Raw genomic sequence first — 16,961 nt, 5'->3', positions numbered from 1 at the left:
TGTTGTTTTGTTTTTTTTTGTTTTTAATGATTTCAAATTAATGAAGTATTAATGTGACTTGCGGAGGACAAGAAACGGGGGTTTATGAATGAAATATTTCTTGGTGTAAAGGGAGGACATAACTCATTGATGTCTCATGAAACAAGAGCAAATCACACAACCTGTCATCTATATACACTCACCGGCCACTTTATTAGGTACACCATGCTAGTAACGGGTTGGACCCCCTTTTGCCTTCAGAACTGCCTCAATTCTTCGTGGCATAGATTCAACAAGGTGCTGGAAGCATTCCTCAGAGATTTTGGTCCATATTGACATGATGGCATCACACAGTTGCCGCAGATTTGTCGGCTGCACATCCCAAAGATGCTCCATACAAGGCAGGATGGATCCATGCTTTCATGTTGTTTACGCCAAATTCTGACCCTACCATCCGAATGTCGCAGCAGAAATCGAGACTCATCAGACCAAGCAACGTTTTTCCAATCTTCTACTGTCCAATTTCGATGAGCTTGTACAAATTGTAGCCTCAGTTTCCTGTTCTTAGCTGAAAGGAGTGGTACCCGGTGTGGTCTTCTGCTGCTGTAGCCCATCTGCCTCAAAGTTCGACGCACTGTGCGTTCAGAGATGCTCTTAGGCCTACCTTGGTTGTAACGGGTGGCGATTTGAGTCACTGTTGCCTTTCTATCAGCTCGAACCAGTCTGCCCATTCTCCTCTGACCTCTGGCATCAACAAGGCATTTCCGCCCACAGAACTGCCGCTCACTGGATTTTTTTTCTTTTTCGGACCATTCTCTGTAAACCCTAGAGATGGTTGTGCGTGAAAATCCCAGTAGATCAGCAGTTTCTGAAATACTCAGACCAGCCCTTCTGGCACCAACAACCATGCCACGTTCAAAGGCACTCAAATCACCTTTCTTCCCCATACTGATGCTCGGTTTGAACTGCAGGAGATTGTCTTGACCATGTCTACATGCCTAAATGCACTGAGTTGCCGCCATGTGATTGGCTGATTAGAAATTAAGTGTTAACAAGAAGTTGGACAGGTGTACCTAATAAAGTGGCCGGTGAGTGTATATAAGAGGCATCGTGATTACTCGCTAATCCCACCCCCTGCACAGTAGCTCCGCCCACCACCACATCACCACACACAATCCCGCCCCCCACCCCATTACCACACACAATCCCGCCCACCACATCACCACACACAATCCCGCCCCTCCAACACATCACCACACACAATCCCGCCCCTCCAACACATCACCACACATAATCCCGCCCCCCCACCACATCACCACACATAATCCCGCCCCCCCAGCACATCACACATAATCCCGCCCCCCACCCCATTACCACACATAATCCCGCCCCCCACCCCATTACCACACATAATCCCGCCCCCCACCCCATTACCACACATAATCCCGCCCCCACCACATCACCACATATAATCCCACTCCAACACCTCACCACACATAAAACCCGCCCCCCACCCCATTACTACACACGATCTCGCCCCCACACCCCATTACCACACACAATTCCGCCCCCCACCCCATTACCACACACAATTCCGCCCCCCACCCCATTACCACACACAATTCCGCCCCCCACCCCATTACCACACATAATCCCGCCCCCCACCCCATTACCACACACAATCCCGCCCCCCCATTACCACACATAATTCCGCCCCCCCCACCCCATTACCACACATAATTCCGCCCCCCACCCCATTACCACACATAATCCCGCCCCCCACCCCATCACCACACATAATCCCGCTCCCCCACCCCATCACCACACATAATCCCGCTCCCCCACCCCATTACCACACATAATTCTGCCCCCCCACCCCATTACCACACATAATCCCGCCCCCCACCCCATTACCACACATAATCCCACTCCAACACATCACCACACTTAATCCCGCCCCCCCACCCCATTACCACACATTATCCCGCCCCCCCACCCCATTACCACACATTATCCCGCCCCCCCACCCCATTACCACACATTATCCCGCCCCCCCACCCCATTACCACACATTATCCCGCCCCCCCACCCCATTACCACACATTATCCCGCCCCCCCACCCCATTACCACACATTATCCCGCCCCCCCACCCCATTACCACACATAATCCCGCCCCCCCACCCCATTACCACACATAATCCCGCCCCCCAACACATCACCACACTATTGTTATTAACTTAATTTTAAGTTAATTTACCACCTGCGTAAGTGCTATTTAATGTTGTCATTATTTATTTAGTTTAGTCACCAGCAGCGTTAATTAGATAGCAATGAGCGTGCCGAGCATTAGCTAGCTGGAAACATCTAGTTAATTATAAAGGTCTATATTTTTGTCGCAGGAATAGTGCCACCCTTTTGCATAAGCTGTTACTGCCTCTTACCTCCTTTTGTCCTTACAGCTCCATTTTTCAGATCTGACATGTGTTCCTCTATGTGGAATTCTTCTACATATGCCAGTGATTCTCTGATTTATTTATTTTTTAGACACTTTGTACTTTGTTAGTGGTAAAAGTGGTGGTTTAGGTTGATACGTTTTGTGTTTTTGAAAATATCTAAAAAAAAAAAAAAAAAAAAATTTTAGAAATTAGCAATTTTCACAGTTAATTTTTAAGTGCTAGAAACCGCCGGCAGGCGGGAGACATCCAGGAGACCACAGGCAAGCTGGTAGGATGCTGGAAACCGCTGGCAGGTGGGGAGGCATCCAGGAGACGCAGGCATGAAGGCAGGATGTTTGAAACTACTTGCAGGTGGGAGGCCTCCTGGAGACTACAGACAAGGAGGTGGGATTCTGGAAACTGTTGACAGATGGGAAATTTCCAGGAGACCACAGGCAAGCAGGCCAGTTGCTGGAAAGCGCTGGAAAGTGGGAGACATCCAGGAGACCGCTGGTAAGCAGGCGGGATGCTGGAAACTGCTGGTAAGCAGGAGACATCCAGAAGACTGCAGGCAAGCAGGCGGGATGCTGGAAACTGCTGTCAGGTGGGGGACATCCAGGAGATCACAGATATGCAAAGTTAATGAAGACCTCAGGCAGATAGCAGAGATATTGGCGACCTCTGGTGGATTATAGCGTTAATGAAGACCTCTGGCACATTGCGGGGTCTCTGAAGACCTCGGGCAGACAGATAGCAGATGAAATGTCTTATTAACAAGAAAGTATTAATACCATGGAAGTTGCAGACAGCCAGGAAGAAGTCCTGGAAACCGCAGGCAGGTTGCAATTTTGGAAACCACAGGCAAGTAGGTAGCAATAATGGAAATCTTGGGTAGGCAGTCCTGAAGGTAGCAAGGTTACTGGAAACTGCAGCCAAGTAACTCATGGGAAAGCACAGACAGCCAGGATACTGTGGACTGGAACTGTGTACAGACAACTAAAGCAATACCAAGCACAGATGTGTGTCTTGGGAGGCCTTTTATAGGGCTAGGAAATACAACACATGGGTGGACGCCGGCTCCTTCCAAATTTCAACATGGAGCATAAGAAAATCTAACAGACCGGGGCATGAGCGTAGCACAGTCCAGCAAGTGATAGAGCAGGAATCAGGGTCTCTGCTCCTACATCCTGCAGCTCTCAGATTACATAGCAATACCTGATGACTGATACTCTTTCAACATCCGCATGCTACCGACACTTTTGCTTGTGTAGCTCTTCTACCAGTTATGCTCCATCAACTGGAAATATTGGGAACACCTCTTTTACTAGCCCCCACTGCTGCTGCTTGTATTCATAGATGCTAATTTTCTCACTTCAGAATAAGAAACTATCATTGTTACAGCAAAATGAACAAGGAAGAGAAGAGTAAGAAGTAAAATAAAGCCCAGTCCATTTTTAAACCAAGACATAATAATCCAAATGGAGCGCTAAACCCAGACTAGAATCCTAATCTAATAAAATCTTGTTTCATGGAAATGTCTGATGTGGAAACTCCACAGTACATTATAGACAGCAGAATGTTTTACATACAGAAAAGTAAAAAAAAAAAAAGAGTGTACTCAAAATACAATTATGGAAATTGAATGCAAATTTAGTATTTTTTTTAAGAATATGAATTAATCATTTTTATATAAATATTTTTCATATTTAATAAAAACTACTTTCAAAAGTATAATTTTATTATAAGGAAAATATTAAAATATTGAAAATATAGTAAGTAAATTAAGTAAATGAAAAAGAGGATTTGGGGATTTATTCTGCCGGAATATAGGCTGAACTGGATGGACAAATGTCTTTTTTTCGGCCTTGCTAACTATGTTACTATGATATATGTAAACATATTCTGTGAATCTACTACATCCCTAACAACAGTCCCATTTTTTTCCTGGAAAAATCTCACGAATCAGGCCGTAAAGCGGAAAAAACTTAGCAAGACCATGCCAATAATTGGGCATTTTGGGGGCATACTCTGGGCGAGATTGGGGGAGGACTAAAATTTCACAAATATTGTGCTTTGTGTTGGTAAGTATTATATCACATTACACGCAAAAATGGACAAAATCGCTTTTAGTATGAAAAAAATCATAAAATGGAAAATTAGAAGAAAAAGTAAATATTGTACATAAAAATAAATTATATATATATATATATATATATATAATGAAAAAATAAAATTCGCATGTTGGGCTATGTGGAATTTGTTTTCTTATTATCTGCATACACTGTAATATATTAGTATACAATTACGGTATTATTATTATTGTACATTTTTTTAGCGCCATCTATTCCATGGCACTTTACATGTGAAAAGGGGGCAAATATAGACAAATACAACTAAACATGAGCAAAAAACAATGTACTATATCTATATAAACAGGCCATGTAAATATACGGACTATAAATCTTTAAATATATTACATAGCTACAAACGCTACACTTTTCTTTTTCCTTGGACAGACCTACTAAAAACTTAAAAATAATGTATAAAAATTGAGACTTATAGGGTAACTAAGTTAAAAATAATATACTGCATAGTTTATTTTATATATAAACCTTTAGTGTAAATCTACCTATATATATATTTGTCTAAGGGGTACTTCCGTCTTTCTGTCGGCAACTTCCGTCACGGATATTCATTCGCTGATTGGTCTCGGCAGCTGCCTGTCATGGCTGCCGCGACCAATCAGCGACGGGCACAGTCCGATTAGTCCCTCCCTTCTCCCCTGCAGTCAGTGCCCGGCGCCCGCTCCATATTCCCCGCAGTCACGGCTCACACAGGGTTAATGCCAGCGGTAACGGACCGCGTTATGCCGCGGGTAACTCACTCCGTTACCGCCGCTATTAACCCTGTGTGACCAAGTTTTTACTATTGAGGCTGCCTATGCAGCCTCAATAGTAAAAACATCTAATGTTAAAAATAATACAAAAAAAATAACAAATCATTATATACTCGCCTTCCGCCGCCTGTCCGACACTCCGGTGACCGGTCCATGCAAGCAGCAGGTTCCGTTGCTAAGGTTGGTGTGCGACAAGGACCTGTTATGACATCATGGTCATGTGACCGCGACGTCATCACAGGCCCTGTGCGCCTGCGCGAGAAGGACCTGCCGTGACGTCACGGTCATGTGACCGCGACGTCATCGCAGGCCCTGCGCGAGAAGGACCTGCCGTGACGTCACGGTCATGTGACCGCGACGTCATCGCAGGCCCTGCGCGAGAAGGACCTGCCGTGACGTCAGTCATGTGACCGCGACGTCATCACAGGCCCTGCGCGCCTGCACGAGAAGGACCTGCCGTGACGTCACGGTCATGTGACCGCGACGTCATCACGCCCTCGGACCGGAAGCTGCCGCCTGAACCGAACACAGGCGACAGAACTACAAGGGGCCCCTCGGAAGGTGAGTATATGTTTATTTTTTAACCTGTGACATACGTGGCTGGGCAATATACTACGTGGCTCTGTGCTGTATACTACGTCACTGGGCAATATACTAGGTGGACATGCATATTCTAGAATACCCGATGCGTTAGAATCGGGCCACCATCTAGTGTGTGTTTGTGTGTGTGTGTGTGTGTGTATGTATGTATATATATATATATATATATATATATATAATATTTTTTTAATGTATGTTTATGGGCTAAAAACCTTTTTTTACAGTTGCGGTTCATTATAAATGTTGCACCGTTTTGCTTTGTTTCTTTGCACATTCAACTGTGATGTGGGCTATGGTCATAAATAAGCTGAGAAGAGGTGACAAAAAAAAAGACAGGTAAGAGTTACAAACCCCCCCAATCAGAAGAAGCTCACTTATGGATTCTCTGTTAACTCATTCTACAGTGAACAAAAGTGCATAAAATGGGCTAGAGGAGGCAAATGGTGCAATTTTTTTTCTAGATGAAACCCATTTGCATACAATGATTTTAGCTCCAATTAGATGCGTTTAAATAAAAATACTTTTTTTTATTTTTGCACGTGAATAAAATGGAAAAATATTACACATACAAATACATCTAAAAAGATCAGAAACTCTTACATCCTGGGTTATGGGTTAATTTGATTACCTGCAACTAAAAATGGAAAAAAAAATTCAAATTGATATTCACGTTCCTTGGAATTCAGGGAGCAGGTATGGGTGATCCTATCAGTTATTCTACTTTTACAGTGTCCATCTTCTTTTTTTCTTCACATTTGCGCTGTTGATGGAACATTTTTACTCGAACCCTGTGAATTACTGGGAAAACGAATCTGTGCCGTCACTTAAGAGATGTCAGGCATGGATCAGCCAGGGGAGGGGAGGGTGGCGGAGTTCAGCTCCGAGCCTGTAAAATGGGCTGTCAGAAGGAGCTCGTTATATAACAAAACCTCAGGGCGGATTTTAGCAGCCAAGCCTTAAAATAGCAGCGTACGTTATCTCCCTCTGTACAAAAGACTCACTGAGGGCGCAATTATTTAGGCAGCGCCTGAGCCAAACGGGCAGATCCAATATCCCTTTTTACAAGGGAATCTGATAGGTTTCCATTATGTACAGTACAGCCATCATGGACTTGGGGTAGCATGGCCCACACTCCAGACCATGCTTCCATCCACTTTTCCATACATTGCATGCATAGTTCTGGAGGGTACTAGTTCTTATTAAGGAGATCCAGGTGAAGCAGTGCTTCATGGGGAAAAAAGTATGCAAATTGTGTCGAAAATTGTCTCTTTAGTGCCACCTATTGGCGTCTGCTGTCTAAGCTAGTGACTCATAAGAGTGTTAAAACCGACTAGGGATATCAGCCAAACAAGACAACCACATTTTGACAGCTGTTTCAGAATTCTTGCTCTTTCATCAGTACTTGATAACCGGGTGGGTGAGCTTCAATTAAAATGAATTGTCCACCTTTTAGATCTGTTTTTTTTTTATCTGATTGCATATTTTTGAGGCTAAAAATCATTTTTGCAATTGGGTTTCATTAAAAAATGTAGCATCGTTTGCCTTCTGTGGCCTCAGTGATGTGAGGCTACAGAATGAGTTAACTGACGATACGCAAGAGAGCGCATTATAGTTTCTCAAGGAGTTTGTAACCGTTTTATCGCCTTTTTTTTTTCCTGATCTCTTGGCTGATTCATGACCACAGACCACATCAAAGTTGAATGTGCAGGATGACAAAGAGGCTGTAACAGCCAAAGTTTGTATTGAAACCCAAATGCAAAAAAAATACTTTTTAGCTCCAAATATTTACACTTAAGTAAAAAAAAATAATGATGTTGATTAGCTCTACCCCAGAAGGAAGAAAGCTGCCATCTATGGGTAACCTTTAGCTGGGCAATATAGTCCCTATTATTGCAGGATGCCTGGTTGAGCCTCTGGTCAACTTTTTGGTCCATCCAATAGTCTAGAAAAAAATAAGGTTGACCGTGACAACAGCGCCTCTCCTATCTGTGGTATGTCTGGTATTGCAGCTCAGCCCCAATTGCCTAATGTTATGCTGTAGCACTGTCATCAAAGCCATCAGCTATGTCCGTTGATTTCCTAACATAGAGCCTGAAAGCAGAGCTGTCAATCACGTTATACTCCTGGATTTCCGGTATCTCCACCAGACAATGGAATGCCCCTCCTATATATTGTAGAGGTCACTGGATCCCCAACGATCGGAGATCCAGGGTTCCCTAAATCCCATCCCACCAGTTGAATTGGGCTGTAAACACATGCAGTGTCTAGGCAGTAAATAATGTTTCTGCATAGCTCTGGCCTTATACAACCTTCTAAAACATTTTCAAGATCTCTGCTTGCTGTCAGTAATTGAAAAAAAATCTTTCTATATTTTGGGTTTATTTTATAACCCTAAACAAATAAACAGTAGGGGTGGGGATTATGCTGGCCCTGCCCAAAAGTGGACATTTTGGGGTTATTCCTGAATGGGGCTTAAACGTCCAGATTTGGGCATTAAAGTGACGCAAGTATGGCTTCAGATTGTTAGATACGTTCCTGCACTGGAAGAAGGGTTGGAGGGGCTGGTTCACAGTGACTGGTTGCCAGGCAGAGTATAATGAGCAGGACTGGAGGGGATGGGTTGCCTCTGTCTGATCGCCAGGTAGTGCTAATGGAGCTAGGAGTGAATACATATAAACAAGACATACAAGCGTGGTGCATGGCCATTTTGTAGATAAAAGGGCTTTCTTGAGTCTGGTGTAACAGGAAGTAGCTTTTTCTTGTGTTTGTATGGCAGGAAGTAGCTCCTTGTGTGACAGGAAGTAGCATCGGTTTGTGTTTTTTTTTTACAGGAAGTAACCTCGCTCTAGTGTCTTCTGCAGCAGTAGGTAGCCGCCTTCTCGTGGCACTCGAGGTAGCCTTGTTCTTGTGGGACAGGAGGTAGCCGCCTCCTTGTGAGACCGGACGTAGCTGCCTCCTCGTGGGACAGGAAGTAGCTGCCTTCTCGTGGGACAGGAAGTAGCTGCCTCCTTGTGGGACAGGTAGTAGCTGCCTTCTCGTGGGACAGGAAGTAGCCGCCTCCTCGTGGGACAGGAAGTAGCTGCCTTCTCGTGGGACAGGGGTAGCCACCTCGTGGGACAGGTAGTAGCTGCCTTCTCGTGGGACAGGAGGTAGCTGCCTTCTCGTGGGACAGGGGGTAGCCACCTCCTCGTGGGACATACAGTAGCTGCCTTCTCGTGGGACAGGAAGTAGCCGCCTCCTCGTGGGACAGGAAGTAGCTGCCTTCTCGTGGGACAGGGGTAGCCACCTCGTGGGACAGGTAGTAGCTGCCTTCTCGTGGGACAGGTAGTAGCTGCCTTCTCGTGGGACAGGGGTAGCCACCTCGTGGGACAGGTAGTAGCTGCCTTCTCGTGGGGCAGGGGTAGCCACCTCGTGGGACAGGAGGTAGCCGCCTCCTCGTGGGACAGGAAGTAGCTGCCTTCTCGTGGGACAGGGGTAGCCACCTCGTGGGACAGGTAGTAGCTGCCTTCTCGTGGGACAGGTAGTAGCTGCCTTCTCGTGGGACAGGTAGTAGCTGCCTTCTCGTGGGACAGGAGGTAGCCGCCTTCTCGTGGGACAGGGGGTAGCTGCCTTCTTGTGGGACAGGGGGTAGCTGCCTTCTTGTGGGACAGGGGTAGCCACCTCGTGGGACAGGTAGTAGCTGCCTTCTCGTGGGACAGGGGGTAGCCACCTCCTCGTGGGACAAGAACTTTTTCCAGTGTCTTGTGTTTCAAGACGTCATTTAGTATTCGGTGTCTGGCTCACAAATAGTTACTGTACATAGGCATTTTAGATAGTTGTCACTTAATGGCTTGAAATGCCCAAGCTGCGATGCCCTATTATTCTATAATTGCTCCTTGTCAGTGCCCATAGTCATGGGCATTTGATTTTAAACCATTATTCACCTTCTCTTTAAAAAAAAAAAAAAAAATGTAATAATAATATAAACTATATTGTTGGACCCCAGGGATAAATATTGACAACCCCCTCTTGTGTTTGCAGTGCTGCAGTTGGCATCGGTTTCTATGGCAACAGCGAGACCAATGATGGCGTCTACCAGCTGACGTACTCCCTGGACGATGCCAATCACACCCTCGCAGGAATTGACAACCTGGTGAGTGCCAAAAAATAAATATGTGCCTCTGGTAACGCTAGTCGTAAATTGTGGAAAAGGCATATGTGTGTCGCTTTTGTCCATGTGTTGTTGGGTAATTTTTTTGTTTTGCGCCTGGCGGAAATGAGTGATACTGGCAGCTGTGGCTGGAAATGCGGCAGAGAGCGAGCAGCACAATAGCTGAACTCCACTTCTGTGAAATTCCTACGGACTGTGACTAATGGAGAGACAGAATCTGTTGCAAAGCGTTGAGTGGTCTGTTCGGAGCCATCTGTCTAAGAGGAGCGACCCGGGAACGAATGTGAGATGCTTTAAAGACAAGGGAAGAGATTCATTCTTAAAGCGATTCACGAGATTTGAAAGAAAATAAAAATATATAGCGCCTCTACTGTCCCATGGACAAGCCTGGTATTGCAGCTAAGCCCCATTCCAGTCAATTGAGTTGCAATACCAGGCTTAGCCCATAGAGTGGCCCCATTGCGGAGAAAAAGCACACCCTTTCCCTTCTTTTCTGACATGTCTGTTTACTAAATACTTGAGGATCTCCTCCCGGTACCTAATGGCAGTCTGATTAGCACATGGAGGGCTGTGCGGCTCTCCAAATAAATGTCTCCTCACACCATTACTGACCCACTGCCAAACTAGTCATACTGTAGGCAGCTGAACGTTCTCCACGGCATCTCCAGACTCTGTCACGTCTGTCACATGTGCTCAGTGTGAAGCAGCTCTCATCCGTAAAGAGCACAGGGCGCCAGTATCAAGTCTGACAGTCTTTGTGTTCCCTGGCAAATGGCAATCGCCCTGCATGTTGTTGGGCTGTAAACACACCACCCACTTGTGGATGTCAGGCCCAAATACCACCCTTATGGAGTCTGTTACTGAGAGTTTTAGCAGACACATGGATGTTAGTGGCCTGCTGGAGGTCATTTTGCAGGACTGGGCACTGCTCCTCCTTGCACAAAGGAGGAGGTAGCGGTCCTGCAGCTGGGTTGTTGGCCCCCTACGGATTCCTCCACGTCTTCTGGTGTACTGGCCTGTCTCCTTGTTCTTTATCTGCTCCATGCTTTGGACACCATGCTGACAGGCACAGCTACCCTTCTTGCCACAGCTCGCACTGATGTGCCATCCTAGATGACCTGCACTACCTAATCAACATCTGTGGGTTGTAGACACCGCCTCATGCTACTGTACAGTAGCGCTAGGGGTCAGATCAATGACAAAATGCAAAAGTGACCAAAACAACCACCAAAAAGGATGAGAACAGAGAAATGGTCTGTGGTCACCAGCTGTAGAACCTCTCCTTTAGGCTATGTGCACACGTAGGAAATGTGGTGCAGAATTTTCTGCACTAAATCTGCATCTCCTGGCAGAATCCGCAGGTGCGTTTTTTGTGCAGATTTTATTTCTATAATGGAGGGGTGCAGAAACGCTGCAGAACTGCACAAAAGAAGCGACATGCAGTTCTTTGAAATCTGCAGCGTTTCTGCGCACATTTTTCTGCACCATGTGCACAGCTTTTTTTTTTCACATTGATTTACATTGTACTGTAAATCACAGTGCAGTTCTGCAGCGTTTCTGCAGCAGAAAAATCTGCTGCAGATCTGCACCAATTCTGCACTAAATCTGCATCGTGTGCACATACCCTTATAGTGGTTGTCTTGCTAATTGTCAATCATTTCTACCTGTTATCTGTTGCATTTTCACAACAGCAGGAGAAATTGATTTACAGTCAGTGTTGTGGACAGGTTGATTTCACAGAAGTGTGATTGACCTGGAGTTACATTGTGTTGTTTAAGTGTTTCCTTTATGTTTTTTGAGCAGTGTATTTTAGAGAAAGTTATTAGATACTGTAGGGAGAGATTAGATAGTGTAGATATATTTTGGAGAAAAATAAGATCTGTAGAGACATTAGATAGTGTAGAGAAATATTAGATACTGTAGAGAGATTAGATACTGTCATGATATTAAATACTGATAGTAGATACTATTCAGTTTATATACTGTAGTGATATGATACTCTAATGATATTGGATACTGTAGAGAGAGATTAGACACCATAGAGAGACAGATTGGATATGTACAGTTACACGGGTGTATGGATACTGTGGAGAATGATCAGATACTGTAGTGACCCGGGTACATGGATACTGTGATGTATCGGTACATTACAGGCTTTCGCTCTGTAGCGGTGCCTCCGGTGAGTGTCGCTCGCGGCATCAGATCTCGCACTTTGTGGGTTTGCTGATGGACCCATTATACCGCCACTCTCAGTTCGGCGCCTCTTTATTCCTGTGCACAGGGATGTACAGCGCAGAACCTATTAGTCTGCGGGTCGTCGTCCTCGCCTCGCATTTCCTCGCTCTCCAGACCGCACCGCCGCCTCCACCCTCTCTGTCTCTCTATCGTGCCCGCGACTTTTACCCAACAGCTGGGCATCTTGGCTCCCTCCCCCGTTGCTGCTTTCTCGTCGTCAGACTTTAATCCCCCAACCCCTGGGGATGTTTCGGTCGCTGCAGCCTGTGAATTACCCACTCGGAGCTGGCAAGGGGAGGGAGTGAGGATATCCAAGCTTGTAGCTGCCAATATTTCCGTCCTTCACCTCGTGTGCCAGGGTTTTTCTCACCAGAAATTTATGACTTTTAGGATTTTATGTCGTGGCAATCTATTTTTTTTAAATTATATTTTATTTAATACGTGTTATCTATCTGATTATGGGGAATTATCATCCTCCTCGACTCTCAGCAGCCTGTAGTTCTCTATGGGAAGAGGGGAGAGGAGGGAAATGCAGCTGCAGCCACTCACTGTTCAGTGAGGCAGGATGGAGGTATCCGATTGGTTCATATTATACAACTGTTTAGGCACAGCACCATACATATAGTTGTGGCTGAATCTGGTACTGTAACCAAGTCCCATACACACAGATTGAACTAAGCTGCAGTACTAGTCACAATCTCAACCATATGTCTGGCGCTGTTCCAGGGGTAAACATAAAAATTTGGATAATTTTAGTCCTAAACCTAAATTTTTGACATGTCGTTGTATGCAACAACTGAGCCTGATGACACACTGCACCATTGTTTAGGGGTTTCTGACTTTCCAACAGGTGTCTGGCACCAGCTTCAAGATGAAGGAAGAACTGGATCGGCACCTGTTGCGTCTCAACGAGATATTTGCAGCACATGGAGATTATGTCCAGACCCTACGATTCATGCAGATCATGGCCAATAACGTCGTCACTCAGCTCTCTATGTTACCAAACTGGCAGGTGACGAGTGGCAACCTTTCCATGATTGCCCAGGAGGCCAGACTTATCGAGTATTACAGGTAAGTACAGCCCTGGTTAAGGCGGATTCTAAGCTCCGCAAGAATCACATCCCAAATGCGGTGTCTGAATGAACCCTAGCACTTCTATTCACTGAAAGCAAGCAGATGTATTAAAAAATCAGGATTTAAAGAACATTAGAAAGTTGTGACAACACATGTTTATATATGATATTAATATATATTGTCCCCTACATGGAGGATATATGCTGGATAATGTGCCTGGCATCCAGCTGAAAAGGACATACAGCTTCTAGATTCAGGCTTGACGGGGTGGAACTGTATGGAGTGCCTGGTATCCAGCTCAAAAGGATATACAGATACTAGAATCAGACTAGAAGAGATGACATCCAGCTGAAAAGGGCACACAGCTCCCAAATCAGAATTGAAGGGGTTGTCCGGCATTCTTTGTTACCATACAGAGTCTTCTCTATCTGTTTCAGATGGCTTTCTTACCTATCTCTATTCATCTTTGACCTGGTCATCTGTCTGGTGACGTGTCTGGGACTGGCCAAGCGTTCCAAGTGTCTCCTCGTTACGTAAGTGCAGAATATAGCTCTCCAATACTGGCAAGTCTTACAGTCATATTAATCCTGGGCCTCCTGGTTCCCAGTCTGCATTTCTCTCCTTAAACAGCGGAGATTTACAGTGGCAGGAATGGGGGGGGGGGGGGTTCTGCAGACCCCTGGCTGTCATGACAACCCATTGCCAACCCATGATCACGGAAAAGGGGCTCCGATCAGTACTCCACAATCACAACAATTGACACTAGAAATGAGGCCACAGCCTTTTCCTTACCCTCAAATCCTATCTTTGACATTAGGGAGCTTCTTGGTGGTTAAGGTAAATCCATTGAGTAAATGTCTGATAGGTGAAGGATCCCATCTGTTGGCCACCACCTATTCCTAAAAATCCCATGGGCTGTAATTGAGAAAGCAACAGACAAGCCTAATATTCTGTCTCCTCCGTCGTCCTTTCATGGTCTGTATACATTGGAACCACAGGGATACACTGCAGTACCAGATGCAGCCACATGCGTATGAATCAAGCAAAAAAGGCAGCACACTGCAACGCTAACACATGCAAACATGAAACACAGAAATTGAACTGCATTACTGCACTAAAAATATGAAAAATGAGAGCGTTTAGCGCATAAAAAAGGCCAATTTTATGTGTACCTGGTAGCCACTTTACGGCATCTCTCTTATACCAGGTCCTACGCTTTCCTTCCTCGCTGAGAATAAACGTCTCCATGTGAATGGGTACCTATGAAAACCTCTCATGAGACTAACATTCTCTTTCTCTGTGGAGGGGTACTGGACCTGCTGCAATTAATACAGTCAAGCAAAAAAGGCAGCACACTGCACAGATGCCGTAAAGTGGCTACCAGGTACACATAAAATTGGCCTTTTTTATGCGCTAAACGCTCTCATTTTTCATATTTTTAGTGCAGTAATGCAGTTCAATTTCTGTGTTTCATGTTTGCATGTGTTAGCGCTGCAGTGTGCTGCCTTTTTTGCTTGACTGTATAGGAGTTGGTGACTCTAAGGTTCAGCACCTGTTCACACTTGATCTATGTTTGGATGTGACGGTCAGTTTTTTCAAATGTATTGTCTAGCCTTCTGACCGAGCACTCCGCCTCCTAGTCACAGGTGTCTTAATTGCAGCAGGTCCAGTACCCCTCCACAGAGAAAGAGAATGTTAGTTGTTATGATCCGGTGACCTTGGAGCCGCATGAGACTCTCTCAGGAGTAGGTGGAACCTGTACTGACCGCAAACCCTAAACTGTCACCTCAACTAGAAGTAGCCGTGGGGTGTACCTAACACATCCTAGACACCTCGACACAGCCGGAGGACTAAATACCCCTATAGATGGAAATGGGAATTCTATCTTGCCTCAGAGCAGAACCCCAAAGGATAGGCAGCCCCCCACAAATATTGACTGTGAGTATTAGAGGAAAGACACACGCAGGCAGAAATCAGGATTTAGCAAAAGAGGCCACGCTAGCTAAATAGGAAAGGATAGGACAGAATACTAAGCGGTCAGTATTAAAACCCTAAAAATATCCACAGCAGATAATACAAAAATTCCACCATCTAACTAAAGACATGGAATGTATATCTGCATCTCCTGAGAATCCAACTTGACTGAAATATCCAAACAGTCTAAGGCTAGGTTCACATTGCGTTAGTGGGTGATCGCTAACGGACAGCGTTGCACGGCGAAAATGTCGCAATTAACGCCGTGCAACGGGTCCGTTAGCGCACCCATTGACAGCAATGTAAATTTCGCCTGCAGCGCATCACTAGCGCGTGCCTTTTTCGGCTCGCGCTAGTGATGTGCCGTTCTTCTGTGACGCGCCTCGGACGCTGCTTGCAGCGTCCGCGGCGCGCCCGAGGTCCGTTTCCCGCTCTCGCAGATCGGGGACCTGCGAGAGCGGGGACGTTAACGCGACCCCTGAACGCGGCCCCTAAATAAACATTGCGTTAGCGCAATCCGCTAGCGCTAAACGGATTGCCCTAACGCAATGTGAACCTAGCCTAAGCTGGACAAGAAAAAACATTGAATAGCACTGAATTGGTAAAGCACACAGCATGTGTGCTGTAGAAACAAATCCAGACACTTATCTTTGCTGATTTGGAAGCAGGGCAGGAGGAACCAGACAGAGATGCAAAACCTCCAAGAACAATGGACAACTGGCAAGGGCTAATGAATCCTGCACACCTAAATATCCCAGTCAGAGCTGCAATCAGCAGGGACACCTGCCCAGGATTGCAACCCAGGGACAACTGCATTACTACCAACAACCACCGGAGGGAACCCAAGAGCAGAATTCACAACAGTTAGTCTCATGAGAGGTTTTCATAGGTACCCATTCACATGGAGACGTTTATTCTCAGCGAGGAAGGAAAGCGTAGGACCTGGTATAAGAGAGATGCCGTAAAGTGGCTACCAGGTACACATAAAATTGGCCTTTTTTATGCGCTAAACGCTCTCATTTTTCATATTTTTAGTGCAGTAATGCAGTTCAATTTCTGTGTTTCATGTTTGCATGTGTTAGCGCTGCAGTGTGCTGCCTTTTTTGCTTGACTGTATAGGAGTTGGTGAGTCTAAGGTTCAGCACCTGTTCACACTTGATCTATGTTTGGATGTGACGGTCAGTTTTTTCAAACATGCGTATGAATGTCACTGTGGCGCTCCATTGAGGGTCTCCGCACCTTCGATCAGCCGATCATCGATCTCCCACAAATCACACATGACAGCCTATCTTAAAGTTTTACCTAAATTCCTTGACAAGGAGACCATTCGAGTAGGTGTTTTGGGACATAATGGAGGTCTGTTGCATTTGGTTGTGTTGTACCTGATGCCATTGGAGAAGGCCTTTTAAAGAGGATTTTCCAAGTTTAGAAAAACATGGTGGCTTAGAAAAAGTAACCCACACCTGTCCAAAGATTGAGCCCAGTTTTGCCACTTAACTTTACTTAAATTAATGGAATTTAGCTGCAATCCCGTGTTCAACCTGTGAACAGACGGTGAACTGTTTCTTCAAGATATCAGCCTTGTTTTTTCTAATCCTCTGAGTTTTCTAATAAAAG

The 16,961-nt window shown here is 45.5% G+C and overlaps 1 protein-coding gene across 3 annotated transcripts in view; it reads left to right on the top strand.

The window, feature by feature from the left end:
* TTYH2 (tweety family member 2) overlaps window positions 1–16,961 on the top strand; it is a 61,809-nt gene that overhangs the window by 24,471 nt on the left and 20,377 nt on the right. For 2 of the 3 annotated variants that reach the window (XM_077253397.1, XM_077253398.1), the window contains exons 3-5: window positions 9,932–10,043; window positions 13,147–13,367; window positions 13,808–13,903. In XM_077253397.1, coding sequence (XP_077109512.1) covers window positions 9,932–10,043; window positions 13,147–13,367; window positions 13,808–13,903 — 429 coding nt within the window. Of the gene's footprint in view, window positions 1–8,907; window positions 8,932–9,931; window positions 10,044–13,146; window positions 13,368–13,807; window positions 13,904–16,961 lie in introns of those variants that run through there. The other variant, XM_077253399.1, reaches the window with a different exon arrangement.

Source organism: Ranitomeya variabilis, chromosome 4 (genome assembly GCF_051348905.1).
Source record: "Ranitomeya variabilis isolate aRanVar5 chromosome 4, aRanVar5.hap1, whole genome shotgun sequence".
Taxonomy (NCBI): domain Eukaryota; kingdom Metazoa; phylum Chordata; class Amphibia; order Anura; family Dendrobatidae; genus Ranitomeya; species Ranitomeya variabilis.
Note: the sequence above shows the minus strand (reverse complement) of the source record. Positions and strands in the feature narration are given on the sequence as shown.